The 16,639-nt window shown below is 42.9% G+C and overlaps 1 protein-coding gene across 10 annotated transcripts in view; it reads right to left on the bottom strand.

The window, feature by feature from the left end:
* The window catches only part of ARID1B (AT-rich interaction domain 1B), a 440,857-nt gene that overhangs the window by 376,503 nt on the left and 47,715 nt on the right, over positions 1–16,639 (bottom strand). For all 10 annotated transcript variants that reach the window (XM_046004238.1, XM_046004242.1, XM_046004240.1 and 7 more), the window contains exon 2: positions 12,752–12,946. In XM_046004238.1, coding sequence (XP_045860194.1) covers positions 12,752–12,946 — 195 coding nt within the window. The remainder of the gene's footprint in view (positions 1–12,751; positions 12,947–16,639) is intronic.

A 16,639-nucleotide genomic window follows, 5' to 3' on the forward strand; every position in this document is an offset into this window, starting at 1 on the left:
CACAAGAGGTCACATATTATAGGATCCCATTTATATGAAATATCCAGAACAGGAAAATCCATAGAAAAGTAGACTAGTGGTTGCCAGGGGGGAGGGGGGAGGAGGAAACAGAAAGTGAGTCTTTAATACAGACCAGAGTGTCATCTGGGGTGAAGGAGACGTTCTGGACTAGATAAAGATGGTGCTTACACGGCTCTGTGAATTGTCCTAAATGTCACTGAACCACACACTTTACAATGTTAACTTTAACCTCAATTAAAAAAAAACTCCGAACTCTAAGTGTGATAGACCTCATAGGTAGCATTCCATTTTCAACCCGGTAAAGGTCACAAAGCAAAGGAAACTAACATTCGATGTCAAAAGTGGGCTACCTTAACTATACTCAGTCTTGCCATGCAAAAATCCAAATAAATTCTACTCTCAGTGATGGGAAGCACTCCAGTTTTACCAGAACCATAAAACGTATGCTGGCATGGGCCCAGCATTGAAGTGTTAAGGATCTGAAATTCTTGCTACGCCACATAAATTCTTGCTACGAGCACATAAATTTGAACCACCACTGTCAAATGACCAGTTTCCTCATCTATAAACTGAGGATTGTAACACCTGCCCCAGGAGGCCGTCGTGAGGACTATGTTAATCCAAGTGAAGCAAGGAAAACAGTGCCAGAGTAACCCCTTAATAAATATTAGCTCTTATTACTATTCAGAAAGTGGAGATAAACAGAAGCTCGGCTAGGGTTATGTGAGAGCACACACATGGAAGGACCTAGTGTGACACCTGGCACGGTGACTGTTGTTATTACGGGCATCTGGTGACAATCTCTCGTATCTTAGAAATAAGAAACTGAGCCCAGGAAGACAGTGATGATCACAATGCGGAGGAAAAGGTGACTGAGATCACATACGTAGGGAGGCACTAAGTTCTTGTGCTTCCTTAAAAGTGAAGTATTTACCTATCATACACCCTCAACTGAAATAAAGCACACAGGGATAATTTTGTAAAATTCCGTCTAAACTGCATTTCTTTACTACTAGATGTAACTCTCATACTGGGTGTGGCCACAACCTCGGCTTCTGAAGACAAGCAACAGCGCTGTGTAGGAAAGGATGACAGCTCCAAATCTCAGTCTATAGCGCACCTCCCTCTTCGAAAAGCTAAGCTTGTCAGAAGTGCTCTGATTGCAGAAAGCACATGAAAACCACGTCTGCTAAGAATAGTGGGTTCAACTTATCAGTTTCACTTATGGAGAATGGCAACATCACACTGAAGGTTTTTTTCCCCCACAAATCCCCGGTTTTTATGGAATTCCTATATAAGCCTGGATGTAAACTACTACGTTCGAGGGCTTTAAGTCCCCTTCACGGCCTCTGTACTCCCACCATGCATGGCAGGGATTCTTGTCCTCCGGCAGTAAATCCCTACTGGAAAAATGTCTGTTTTCCATGAAGGGCATCCTAACTCACTGGGGGCTTTTCCTCCATAAGCACTGTCAAATGGCCACCGTTAGGAAGGACGAAAATCTGAGCCTGTAACACACTTGGGCCAAATCTGATTCAGCTATGATCTAGAAACCTTTGCTCGCCTACCCCTACTACTAAGTATGGTGCTCCATGCAAGAGAACTCAGAGGAAGGTTACCAGCCATGATGCAAAGTAGCAGCTGCCTCCAGTTTATTCCGGGGGGTTAGTACCGGAGAGAAGACCACAGGCCCCTAGCACGGCAGAGAAGCAGTAACAGAGAAGCACCACGCAGTAACGACCTCAGGTACCAGAACTCCTCAGGACTCTAACAGCAGGGTCAAGGGACAGCCCAGGAGCCATCAGCGGGACTCCCACCAGCTCAGTGAGGAGCTGGGCACTAAGAGTCCAGCTGGAAACGGAGCAAGCCCCGGTGGAAACTCGAATGTCCCGCTCGGCCAAGCACGGTGCCAGGTACAACCCGAACGCACTCAGACCTTTCAGCACCGGGCTCCAGAAAGCTCCCAGGCCAGAGTCTCCAATTCTGCAGATTCTTCCCCTCATCGGTTGGGAAGTGTCCGGGAAGTGCCAGGTACTGTTCTAGATGGGGGGCCACAGCCGGGCCAAACCAGGTCCCTGCGGTCTACAGCTTGCGTCCCGATGCGAGCAACAGTGACCCAACAAGCGCCCCTCAGGCAGTAAGGGCCGTGCAGGAACAGACCAGGGCACGGGACCAGAGGGGTGTGCAGTTTTACTCAAGTCCGTCTGAGCGAGTCAAACAAACATTTGACACTTAGAAGAAGAAGGCAAGCCCGACAGACACCTGGCCGAGAGCCTTCCAGGCAGAAGGAAGGGCTGGGCACGGGGATGAGGAGGAAGGGGGGCCTCGGGGACTCTGAGGGAAGCGAGGGGTCACGGAGGAGAGCCACGGTTGGACTTACACCATCTCAAAGGACCATTCTGGTCGCCCTGCTAAGAACGGACGGCGGGGCAGCAGAGGTCAGGAGTCCACAGAGGTGATGTCAGGAGTCCATGGTGGTGATGGGAGCTGGTGTGTGGGGCTTTAGCCTGGGGGGGGGGGCATCGAGGTGGTGAGAAGACACCGTTTCTGAGCTATTCTGAGAAGCAATGGGATTCTCTAACCGACTGAATCCAGAACTCAAATTCACGGCCTCCCTTGCAGCCAGAACGCAGTGAGGTCACTTCGGTTCTGTCAGTCGGCCCAACCACGGCTGCCGTTCACCTGGAAGTGAGCGCGCTGCATGCTGCTTCGGTCCCAGCTTCCGTGGCTCTGGGCGGCAGTGGCCGAGTCCCCGGCGGGCAGTGCAGTCCTTCCTGGAACCCTCTGCCTCATTCTCCACTCTGCACTCCGCTACCCTGGTGACCTCATGCATCCATGGGGTAAACTGGCTTTGAACTATCATTCCGGAAATTACTCCGAGGGCGGTGCAACAGACCTGATGTCACGAAGACTTAGGGCCAATGAGGTCACCAGGTTATCACTCCTTTCGTCCTTGATCTTTGAAACCAACAACGAAGAAGACCAGGAAAGAACTCAGTCAGAGACACCAATGGAGAAGGTGTCTCCCTTGAAGCCCAGTGCACCTAAAAGGAATTCTCGTCTTTTCTCTTCTCCCAGGTATCAAAATTTGGCCAGCTACTCAGGGAATAAGATCTTCTCATCTCCAAGACCTCTGACAAAGGGCACGGGACTTACAAGCATGAAGTAGAGAAGGAAAGTCTTACACTTCTTTGAAGCCCAAAACACTGAGGAAAACTTCCGAGGATGTAAAATGCTTAAGATATCTAGATTATTGAGATATCAGAAAATCCTAGGAAATTTAAAGGTAATATACTAATTAAATGAAAGGAAGTCTCCTTTTTTGGCTGCCCCTCTTAAAGACGTATTCTGCGGTCATACAACCCACTGGTCAACAAGAACTGTGACACGTCCCTTTTCCCCAGTTTTCCCTGCAAGCAACGGTAACAATGATATTATGAAGGGACACATAATCCTTATAGGCCATGCTGGGAACTGTCCCTGTTCAGCTGTCTTTTCTGGGGTGCAACTCTGATTAGAGTTCCTTTCCCATCAGACGTTTCTCTCTAGCCCTCCTCAAGGCTGTCTACAGCTATCCAGGTGGGGCTAGTTTTTCTCAGTCTCGGGTCCATTAAGTGAAATTTAATTATCTCAGCAATGATCCCTTTGCATTTTAATTCAATGCTCTCAGGTTTTGCGATTTATATAGTCTCACTCTTTGTTTCTGAATGTTGGATGGTCTATAGAAATTGACCTCGATCCTTGCCTTTGACTAACCCTGAAGAGTCAATTCTACTGGTTTATTTGGTAATTATTAAAAAAGAAGTGCCTTTTTGATGATCAATACCAACAGAGAGACTAGTTTGGTTACTTCTTCGGGATACAGTCTGTTTTCTTCTTCACAGGAGATAGGAAGCTGGGTAACTGGCTGTCATGGACCATTGCTAAGTTTTGGTTTGGGGCTAAGTTAGGAGGCCAGGGATGTTTGCTTCATACATACACTCTAACCACACTCATGTCTCAGCTCCAGAATTTCCAGGAAATTTCTAACACCTGATCGCACACGGGGAGTTCTCCTGAGGCCTAGGAAGCTGGGCTGAGCAAGTCCAGAGCCAGTGAGGCATCCGCACAGCGACTCTTCGAGAAGCAAGGCTACTGCTTTTTTCCTATTTGTCGCCTTGTGTTTCCCTTCTTCCCCTCATGCTCTCACCCATCTTCTTTCTCTTCTCCTTCTCGGCTGAAGTGTTTTGTTGTCTTTTTTTTTTTTTTTCTAATTTCATTCACAACTACAGATTTAATTTTTAATGTTATTCTCCAAAGTGAAAAGTAAAAACAGCCTTCATAGATACGTTGTGTAGAAAAATAATCAAACTGTTATAAAGAACTTTTGAACAGAAAGAATTTCACTTTTGGCTACTAATGTGAAAGAAAAAAACTTATTTTGCCCTTAAAAAAAACTTTTTATAAAAATAGTTTTATTTATTTGAGGGAAAGAGAGGGAGCACAAACACACATGAGTGGGGAAGAGGGAGGAGCAGACTCCCCACTGAGCAGGGAGCCCGATGTGGGGCTCAATCCCAGGACCCTGAGATCACGACCTGAGCTGAAAGCCAACACTTAACTGACTGAGCCACCCAGGTAGCCAGAAAAAAACCTGTTTTAAGAGACAAAAATACAGTCATCAAATCCATCATCATGGGAGTTAAAGAGGAGTGAAAGTTAAAGCACAGAATATAAGTCTTAAAAGTCCTTATTTCTATTCAGAATTCACTGTACATAGTTTATCCTAATGTTGTAAAGCACATACTTATTTTCAGAACTACTTAGAAACTAGTCATGTATTAACTGAGTAAGTAATTACTGGGTCTCTCTTTGCTTCCTTCTGTGACTCCAAATAAAGTTAGCATCTCAACATTATGATTTTCTACATATTAAAAAGGACAGACAACATTCTACATACCCAGCATACAACAGGTATTCAGAAGAATGTAGTTATCTGAGAAACTGTCACTTTAAAAATAATAAAATTAGGGGTGCCTGGGTGGCCCAGGTGGCTAACTGCCTTGAGCTCAGGTCAATCCCTGCCGCGCTCCCTACTCTTCGGGGAATCTGCTTCTCTCTCTCCCTCTGCCCCTAGCCCCCACCTCCACTTGAGCTCTCTCTCTGTGCTTGCTCTCAAACAAAAATAAAATCTTCTAAAAAAAAAAAAAAAAAAGTAAATTAAAAGTAACTAACTGATCGCACTGATTGTAACAAATCTGCCCATCTCTGAGGAAGAAAGAGCTCTTTCCCCTCTGGAAAAAGTTTTAAAGAATGTGTTAGTAGTGATATTACTACAACCCATCAAGTGTCCACCCATAAATTTCAGAAGATGGTATTTGAAGTCATAAGACTCTAACGACTTAAAACTAAAATGAAAAAACATTAACCGACTATTATTTTAAAAGGAGCATCCAAGCTGGGAGATCCTGTCGTCCAAGCCCCTCATTTGGTGGATGAGCAGGGTGAGGTCCTGAGTTATCAAACATCCCACACAGACTGCAAGCATTAATCGGCGAGAACTGCACTGTCCCAACTCCTGATTCTGGGCACACTTCATCCCTTCAGGGCAGTGCTAAGCTCCTGACGCACCGGGCAGGGCCTGAGAACAAGCTCCCCGGAAGGCTGGCGGTGCTGCCGGCCCAAAACCTGCGCGGGGGTCCTTACCTACCGCGGTGCCTCCGACACCTGCCTGTCAACGCCAGCTGCACGGGGGTGTCACCAGTGGAGCTCAGGAAGAGACAGAAGGGGACCTTAACATTCGGATGTCCTTGATATGAGCATCCAAACCTGGAGTGTTTAAAGCAACCTAGGAGATTCTAACATTCAGCAAGCTTGAGAACTACCGGCCTAAAATATGCCACTTAGTCACTGTAACTGTCCGTTTGTCTTCTGGGATCTTTGCTGTCGTTCAGCTATTTCTGGGGTTGGTTGTGTTTCAGGGAGCACTGAAGTAATGTGGTTGGTTGGTTTTACTGGTATCACCCATGAGCTTAATTTGAATTGTTTAAATATTAACATAAATACCACATTTAATGTTTCTTTATTTGGAAAAGCAAATAAAACAAATTTATTTAAAATATACTCAAGCTATTCTAATACTCCCTAAAACTAGGCTTAAGAGTTACATCTCAAAAACAAAAACATACTAGAAAAGCTTAAGAGATATTTTAGTTGAAAGTCCATGAATGCAAAATACATAGAACTCATATGTGAATGACAAAACAGTATAAACTACAAGCAGAGAACAGGCACTGTACACCACGTATAATCTTTAGACTACCTATATAGTGTAAACTTTCTAATGTAAAAGTAGCTATCCAAACTACAAGAGAAATCATCTCACATTTTCTCATTAAAATTTCAAGGATGAAACCTGGTCTTTGCTCATTTTTAGGAAAAAGGCTAATGATTTAAAAATTTCTATTTAACTTGAAATGTGATCTCTTCAAATCCTCCTTTACTAAGAATGTCACACTGCATCCTTCAAAATATGCTTCAATTCAACTACAATATAAAAAGCAAATAAAACCAGTTAAGTATTCCAGAAATTTACATTTTAAGGAGCAAATAAAAATTATCATATCTACAAATCTTTTCAAAAATATTCTCTTGGTACAAAACTCCATCTACAGGGAACTTTGGCATCAAAGATAGTAGCATCTGCTATCTACTTGGAAGCAGAAATAGGAGGTGTAAATGCATTTTGTTGGTAAACCTTAAATACCTTCATGTTCACTGATGAAGAACAACTGAGGAAATCAAGACAAAATGTGGCCAACAAAAGACCATTATTTATACAAATCTGCGATCCGCTGAAAGGACTCCAAACATTTCAGGTGTACAAGCAAAGCAACTTGGCTCCAAGTCCCTTAGTACAGAACATGCCTATTTAAAAATGCTGCAAACAGCACAGTAAAAGAAATCTCTTAGCAGTCATTATTTTACTGCCCAAAATGTTTATCTTCATTTTATTCATGTATTTGTTCACTTAAATACATATGTATATCTCTGCACACATAGAATAATGCCTAACGTATTTAATATGCATATACAGATAGATTTTGTTACACTAAGATACCACTGTCACACAAATGTTCTGTTTTATACAAGCCTGTGCAAGCGAGCGTGTGCACACACAGGTGTGGGTGGGAATGTCTTTGGGTGAACATAAACTATCAAAAAACTAAAACGGAGACTAGGCACCCATCTTTCCCCATGAAGTCAAGCCTTCCTTTCTCATCCTATCACACCCCATTATGCTCCTTAAACATAGGAAGTCTAAGGTCTTCTTCGGCAAAACCAAAATTAAGCCTTGATTATTGAATTCACATTTAGGATTCAGAGACTGAATCCAAACAAACATTTCATATCCCCAAACTCTGGAATTATTAAGTCTTTAACCAATCCTCCCCTCCCCATTCATCATGACTTTTCAGAGCCATTGTTCAAATTGTATGAAGACATAATTTTAGCTGTATTTTTAAAGGTAAACACTTTTTACCAGAATAGATTGACAGTATAAAGTAACACAGGTGGGAATCCTAGAACTTGCTTGGCTGCCTCAGTAACCCCAAAGAAAACATTTATTTTAGCCAAACAATTGTAATGTTTGTCTCCTTTTAGGAACATCTGCTGCCAAAATAAACATTTGCATTGGAAGAAGTGTTCTGGCTGTTAAGATGGTACCAAATAAAATGCTTATGTTCAGAAATAAATATTTTACTCAAGAAACACACAGCAAGAATAGACGTATCTAAAGGGTGCAGAAGAGAAAGACACAAATGAAAATACCTGTTGATTTCGAAAGTCTTTTTCAAAAGAACCTCAACTTTAATTAGGTTTTTAAGTGGTAAGTTCAGATGGATCACCTCAACAAAAATAACTAATTTCTATTTAATTTTGCTAGAACATCTTTCAAAACAATGATTATATTCTTACTGTTATAGCATGCTCTTATTGTTGTAAATGTCTTTGCAATACAGATGTGTTTGTAAAAACTAAAAAGTCATGTTTTTCCATGCTAAAAACACTCATAAACTTAAATCTCTCACTTTGCCCTCTTTCCCTTTCCTTGGCTTTATAATGCCAACAGGCATTAGATTATATAAACTTATGCAGCAAGGTAAGGGCAGTTAAAATATCAACCCACTAACCCTTGATAACTCGGGAAAAATCTCACACTATATGCGGTAATTGAAATGTGCTTGACACAAATAAATATACCTTTGCTTCTGTAGCCTTTTTCCCCTGGGCGCTATTTCTTTTATATGAAAATCTTTTTTAAAGCAACTCGGCACAGGCCTATATATACATTTATGATCACAAAGGACAAGAGAAGTAAAACAAAACATTCGCTCATCCACATCCCTGATCCAGCAAAGGGTACCTTAGTGTCTACGTTTTTAAAAAATCTGGAAAACTCGGAGTCGAGTCTAGTAACCTTAAAGGTTATACTTCCTCTGTGTAGCTCTGTATTAGATGAAATCAACCAGTATACTTCTGTTAACCATCTCCAGGTTTGAATTCCAGGAGCCTGGAGGCAGAACATTCTCCACAGAGGCATAGAAAATTCATTTCCCCTCTCGGCTCAATAAAAACTCAAGCAGACTGGTTTTTAGAGCGCTATGCAAAACTGATCTGTTTAGCCATGTATGCGCCTGATGATGTGGGACAATCGGCACATGAAAGACCACAACTCTAGTTCCAGTTAATAAATACCAGAATGATGCACTATTATCATGTCATACCTGAAGACCCAGTCGTGCGTATATTTCAAAAATAAAATTATCACCATACCAGTCAAGAATCAGCAGGTTAACAGTAAAATCAAACACTCAGTGGCCACTTCCTCCTCTCAGAAACAAAAAGCAAGCAATGATACTACCCATGTTAAATTTCATATAAGCATGGCAGTTCTTTCTACCAGAATGCTCATTTAAAATTCCTATCACAGGAGTGGAATGCTAGCCAGGAATCAAACTGTGACCCCTGAGCCAAAGACAACTTACCACTTGGCTGGTAAATGGGCAACTCAATTTACAAACTTGAATTCCTGCATTTTAATCCTTTGCAGAAATATATGAGCAATATTAAACGAACTGGATTCAGCTCATTAGAGGTTCACAAACCAAACACAGAAAGCCCTGGAGGCTATCCAAAGCGAAGTCATGCCTAGGTGGTGATGTCCGCTCAATAAAAATTCAATGTCATCATTATCTTTCAAGTTTTTCCCTGAGAAACATTAGCAGCCACGATTACAGAAATGCTCAGCTTATTACATTAATACTTGGAGAAAACACATAGGACCAGGAGCCAATCACTGTGCCAGGACCCTGTCTGTGGATAAATTCATAATTACCCAAAATTTACAAACAAAGCAACTGAGAATTCCTCACCAAAAAGCACAGGCTAAACCTAATGAAGTAAATGTGCCCTAATAACCTTTACCCAAAACCTTTTTAACTATTTTCTGTTTCAATTTCAAGGCTATTAATTAGCCTTCACCTAACTGATCACATGAACTTGGTATTATAAAGTGTAAGCTGCGTCCCCTTTAAATTGTTACACATATTCAAAAATGCATTCACAGCTATTTTCAGCCTTTTAGGTATCAAAGCAAGATACTATATTTTAAGACTATATTATAACTAAATGAATGGGCAAAAAAGCAATACAGATTCCTTAGAGCCCTCGATTATGATGAACTCAGTATGAAAGGTTGACATTTTATTGCCATAGCATTCGGTTTCTTGCCAGATACACTATTTTCCTTTCATTATCAGAAAGATCTGTCCTTAATTAGAATTAGACATTTCTTCTGGTTAGCAGTAAAATACCTAATCTAAAATCTTAATTAAAAATTTGCTGAAACACTTGGGTGAGTTATCTTCATCATTTTGTCCCTTCAAATAAATCCAAGAGTTACTGGATTTCAAAACTATGTAAGAGCCACCAAGAACCAATGAAAATAAAGGCTACCGTATGTATGTGTATGTCCTCTACTTTTACCCTCATACATGTGGGGAAGAAAATAATGAAAAAAATATTCCTAAGTAATCATTCCTTAAAAAAAAAAAGTTTAATTTTCGGGCACGTGGGTGGCTCAGTCGGTAAGCATGTGCCTTCGACTCAGGTCATAATCCCAGGGTCCTGGGATCAAGCCCTGTGTCAGGCTCCCTGCTCTGTGAGAAGCCTGCTTCTCCCTCTCCCTCTTCCACTGCTTGCGGTTCCCTCTCTGGCCATCCTTCTATCAAACAGATAAATTTAAAAAATCTTCAGAGGAAAAAACATTTTTTAACGAAAGACTTTATTTATTTATTTGAGAGAGAGAGAGCGCGCGCATGTGCACAAGCAGGGAGAGGGCCAGAGGAAGCTGGAGAGAGAGACTCCTCAAGCAGATTCTGTGTGGAGCACGGAACCTGATCTGGGGCTTGATCCCAGGACCCTGAGATCATAAATACCATAACCCAAGCCAAAGTCAGACGCTTAATTGACTGGACCATCCAGGTGCCCCTTGGGTAAATCATTCTTTACACACTCTTTCCATTTGTTGGATTTCTACTCTGGGATTGCAAACTATGCCAATGTGGAAACCTTACAGTAAGACTTGAACTCAGTCACAGAAAAAGATAAAGGAGCATCTGGTAGCTTGCCATGAACACCACCTTTCGAAATGACTTTCAAATCTGAAATCAGGAAAACAGGAAAAAAAGAAGATGCAGAAAAACAAGGCGTGGTTAGCATCTAATTCTTTCCACTAGTCCTGCTGCTTCTTCTCTGCTGCCTCTACTCTCTTCCTGTGGCCTGGCTATCATACAGAACCATCAGCTCCCAAAGGAAATCAGCTACAGAGAATTCGGATTTTGGCAGCCAGCTGCCTGGGCCTTCTTCCCCTCAACTGAGTGCAAATTAGATTAAGACTAGAAGAAGGAAGAGAGAAGCCCATCTTACTTTTCAATCATCTACAAATTATTCCCCCCCCCACAATTAGTAACCTCAGCTAAAGATGTTTTACTCTAGGCAGCAAAATATTGCTGGAAAAAAGGAATCGTGTTGAAAAAAATTAGGAGAGCAATTAAGTGTGCAAGTGACTGAGAGAATTCTGGGCAGCAAGAACTACTGACAGCAACAAGAGCTGTTTGAGGCACCGACCGCTAGGACGCAAAGGCTGAGCTACTTCTATCTTTCCCTACAACTACCTTAAAATAAAACTATCACCCAAGGAGGGACAAAAAATAAAGAGGAAAAACAACATTCAGTCTTCAAGGAAAAGGCTCAGAAGCGACTTCATGAACACAGCTCTGGAGCGTGTAAGAGTGAATCATTCTCCACATCCACTTGAGAGAGAACAGAAGTCGGATTCAGTGGTTTTTTTCCCCCACAGATGATTTTTGGTCAAACACAAGGAAGATTTCCCAGAGAGGAAGTATATGAGACCCTGGAACAGGTTCCTGGCAACGTTATGGAAGAACCTATCTGGAGGGAGTAATGCGCACCCAGCACCAGCCCAAAGCACCCCCAGGGGACAGACACGGTGTGGGGTTTAAAAGTAAGGCTTTCTGGTATTTCTAGTGACTAAACACCCTAACGAGTCTGAGTCTAATTTAGTTTTTTCCTAATTTCGTGCTTCCTCAGGCCAACATAACAAGGATCTACTCTCCAGTATCCAAGAGACCAGGTTTACTATAGGTAGAAGGCAGACGGTCATTTAAGGTGACTCCAACTATTCGATTCTAGAGAAAAAGGAGAAAAATACCAGGTCTTTAAAAGGAAGAAAACTCTTTTTCAAGTAAAAACACAAAACCCATCCAAATCTAAGAAAACAGATATACACCAAATGCTCTCTATGAAATTAGTATGTTAAGAAATAAATGCAAAGTAACTTTTTGGGAGAATAAAAAACTTCTCTCGAAGTCGATGCCATTTTCATGGTTATTTATTCTTTAAATAATTAAAACTTCACCTGACGAAATCTATTCACAGTTCCAAATGTGCCAGTCTGGCATCAGAAATGTTAGCAAGCCTAGTTCACTTCGGAGGTTTAGATCTATATAACTCGGCGCAACATGTTGACCCGCCTATCTTTTAAACACAGCCAGGAACACAGTAGCAGCCCTCTACCAAACGGGCATTTTCGCCCACTTTTTTCTAAGAAGCTCACTTTTCCTTTTTTTCTTTTCTTTTTCTTTTTTTTCTTAAGAGAAAGTGCGTGCACATGTACATGCAAGGGTGGGCAGGGGACGAGAGAGGGACAGGGAGAGAGAGAATCTTGAGTAGGCTCCCCACTGGGACCCCAGGCAGAGCAGGGCTCCATCTCATGACCCTGAGATCAGGACCCGAGCAGAAATCCAGAGCCCAATGTTTAACGGACTGAGCCACCCAGGCACACCACCCTCCCCCGTCCCCACCCCACTCCTTTTTAAAGCAAGCTCCCTGCCCAGCGCGGAGCCCAACTCTGGTAGCAGTCATAGTCCTGAGATCAAGACCTGAGCGGAGCTTGACCGACTGAGCCACCCAGGGGCCCCATCACTTTTCCTTCTTTGAAAGAAAAGGACACTACATGTGCGGTTACTTGAAGAAACTACGAAAAGAAAAAAGAAAATCAGTGAAATACCCCTAATTCTCTTGGTACCAATCTTAGGCAGACAGTAAGCCATAAAGACAAAATGTCACCAAATTGAAGGGGGGTGGGGTTCTAACCAGCACAAACCTGCTGCTGCGGGTACTGCATTCCTCCCATGGCCCCTGGGGTCCGACCCTGGATGCTGATTGGATACCGCTGTGGGCCTGGGGGGCCGTAGGAGCCTCCTGGGTAAGGGCTGCTCTGCTGAGGCTGAGAATGAGGGTTACTGCCCATCCCGTACAACTGAGGTCTCTTCATCACCATGGGATCCATTGGGCTGCCCTGGGAAGAAATAAACAAAGACACAGATTAAGTTATTATGTATTACAAAGGCAGAAATTTCATTATACTATCATATACATTAAAAACACAACTATCCTTACTTTTGACAATACTAAAAATACATAATACATACAAATATCAAATCATTATGTTGTAACACCTGCAACTAGTATGCTATAAGTCAATTATTTATTAAAAAACCAATAAGCTGGCAAAAGAAGAGCGGTTAGGAACAAAGCCCAGACAGACACAAGAACAAAGCCCAGACAGACACAAGACATTCCCTGTTTACTTTTAGGAAGGTTTTAACAATTACGAGCGATCCTATGTAAATAAGAGTAGGAAAGAGTTTGCAGAGAGAAAACATCTAAAATTCTACTATATATATAGGAAATGAGCATGACAGTTCATCTCACCCAGCTACTTTCAGCTTACTAGTAATAAAGACAAAGTATACTGAGTGGTTAGCAAAGCTTTTTGACTTCAAAGTATTCTTAGAACAACTGTTTTAACGTGGACCTGAGTCTGCAACTCCTGATCAAACATTAATGCATCTGAGTGCTCAGTAGAAAGTAAAAGGGTAGATTTCTGATAATACAGAATGTCTAGGGTAAAAATTTTCAAAGATCACTACTGCGCATGAATAGGCACCCAGACTCTGAGTCACAATCCGCCCTCCCCATGTCAGTATCTTACCAAACATAACCAGTTCCAAACTAGACTCTGAGTTTTATTTTGGGTTTGGTGAGTCAGCCCATGGGCCCCAGGGCCAAGGCCATTCAGGAGAGCCAGAACTAGAGCCTCTGCTGGGACTTTCTTGCCCTGGGTGTTTCAAAGGAGCAAAGCGGCGGTGGGGGAAGTCCCTCCTCTCGGTGCTACAAAAGCCTGCAGCGTTCATCCAACAGATCCCTTCCTTCCTTCCTTCCTTCCTTCCATCCTTCCAAAACCAGATATTGATCCCTACTGTATGCCAGACTCTATGTAATATATTAGAAGGCTTAAAAATTAGCAGAACGAGTGAGGAAGCACCAGGCTCAAGGTGGGGAGGGACTGGGCATAGACCAGCACAGAGCAGCAGCATAAAGCAGAGAGGCTCAAGGGAGGTGAGCTATGTAGGAGGGTATGAGGGGACGTGGGCAGTTCAGACCCAAAGGACGGAGGAATCTGCAGAGAAGAAGCTAAAGCAGGTAGAACCCGCACATGGGTGAGCCCTGCACGCCGTCTTCAAGGCTTCAGATTGCATCTCAGGATGAACCACTGGCTGCTTTTAATAGGGCTACGGTGGTACCCAGCTCTCCAGCAGTGGCCTGGGAGGCAGGGAGGGCTGCTGCAGGCGGGGGAGCCAGCCCAGATGCAAGTAGTGGCGGACATGCAACACGACTTGGAGACTGAGCGAGTGACGGAAGGAGACAGGCGTCAATGATGGCTCGACGGATGCTAAGACACCAACTGAGTCAGATATGCCGAGAAAGAAGCAGCTCTACCCTCTCCCCCACAGGCCAGACAGAGCCTTCAGAGTTCAACATAGGAAATCTGACGTTCCTATAGGAAACCCAGCCGAAAACATCTAGAAGGAAGGGACCCAATGTGTTTATAGTTTGGGGAATAAGGGCTGACCTAGAATGATATACAGGGAAAATCAGCAAACAGAGGATACGTGCTCCTGGAAAAAGGCAGTGATTCTTCTGTTTAACTCACTCCTGTATCTCCAGAACTAAGTCAAATAGTACACCTGGCACAAAATAAAATGTTCACCAACTACAGGATAATTTAATCAATAGGAAGCAAATAAAAACTCAAGAACTTCATCTAGGAAGAGTTTATGAAACACAACAATGGGTAGAGGACAAAATTGTAAAGAATATCACCATTTTAGGGAGAAGGGAAAGGAGGAGCCCACAAAGAAGCCAAAAGAACAATCAGAAAATAGAGATTCTAGAAGGTATGGAGTCATGGAAAAGAAGGGAGTCGTGCGTGGCAACAAATTAAGCGTGCCAAATGCCAGCCAGGTGTCCAAGAGGTGAGGGCGAAGGCTTTTCTCGATGACTAGAAGGGAGTTACTGGGTTTGGCAAGGAAGGCCTCATCAGAGGTGAGAGCAGTAGTCAGAAGGTAAGGAACGTAAGACATGAATGGGAGGGGAGAGGGGAGCCGGGAGCATAGACTGAAAATCCAAGCTGGGGAAGCTCCAAGAACTGGTGGTCTTTCCTCCCACTGATACCCCAGCCCAAGGCTGGTAAGTGCAGTGTGCCAGTGTGCCAGGCACCGAAGAAAAACGCACAGGGAGAAATGAGCAATTCCCTGAAGGAGACAGGCTGGACAAAGATTAGAAGGCACACAGCAGACATCTTAACTGGACACACAAGGCACTGTAAGGAGGGAGCATCTTCATGGGTCCGCGATGGGCTTTACCAAAGCCTTCCAAAAGAGACACACAGCTCTGAGGGATTCTGAGGAATTTGCCAGGAACTCCATCCTGGCCAAGCAGTTCTGCTCAAAATTCACTATTTCATGGAACTTTAGATGTGTCACTTTCACCAGTCAGGGAACTCTTGTACTCACCATGACGCTACACTGCTGTTACACAACCTGGGCTAACCTCACAATTCAACACACAAACATATATGTTGGTCTAGTGTCAAAAAACGAAAATCGAGCATTAAGAGTTAAGTTTTTCCCAGAGTGATTTAAATTAGAACATACGTCTTACAAAAGCAAAATGTGATTATTTCCCTCACTTTCTTTCAAAAGAGAAAATACAAGTTTCTACGGAAGTGTGAAAATCAAGGCTTAGCTGGTGATCTCAGAATCCTCATAATGAATGAATGGTCAACAGAGAAGCTGAGTAAATCAGATTTCAAGCTACATTTTGAATACGGAGTTCTGAGGCAGCCCTATCTTCACATTCAATCTGGATTAGCCAGGACATAGGAAAGGTCTACTGATTTCACTTCAAATAGTATACCACCAAAACTGGCTTAATTGAAGCAGAAATTTAAAATGGGAAAAATGATTGGAATGTCTGTATTTTAATGCCATAGATAACGGAGCAGCAAATTCATCTACCGGTGACTAAAATTGTTTCCTATCTGTCTCATCATTGCCATAACCTCTCACAGTCCTACTTAAAACTCAGTTTTGGGGCGCCTGGGTGGCTCAGTGGGTTAAAGCCTCTGCCTTCGGCTCAGGTCATGATCCCAGGGTCCTGGGATCGAGCCCCGCATTGGGCTCTCTGCTCAGCGGGGAGCCTGCTGCCTCCTCTCTCTCTGTCTGCCTCTCTGCCTACAGAGATGTTAGCCTAACCCTGAAAATCAAAACCATGAAATACGCAAATTATCTATACCTCTCAAAATGCATCTAATAACTTTCAGGGAGACTTCAGATACGAAAACAGGTACTTATACAGTGCAAATTATTTAATTTTAACCTCTCTTTGTGGCCTTGTGTTAAATACTCATCCACACCCCAAATTCATCCTGTGTGCTCTTGCTATTTTTAACATTAAATATGTACAAGGGCAGGATCTCAACCCCAGCTTCTCACTATTAACCTCTTCAGAGAAACCAAAGGCCAAACCAAATCTAGTCTATTCCAAAAAACCTAAAAGCCAAGTCTCTTCTCATATTCACGTCTAACCCAAAACAACTGTGTGTGTTTCTCAGCTATCCCTCGGTCTATCTATTCGAAAGTACCAC

Source organism: Meles meles, chromosome 5 (assembly GCF_922984935.1).
Source record: "Meles meles chromosome 5, mMelMel3.1 paternal haplotype, whole genome shotgun sequence".
NCBI classification, from domain to species: Eukaryota; Metazoa; Chordata; class Mammalia; order Carnivora; family Mustelidae; genus Meles; species Meles meles.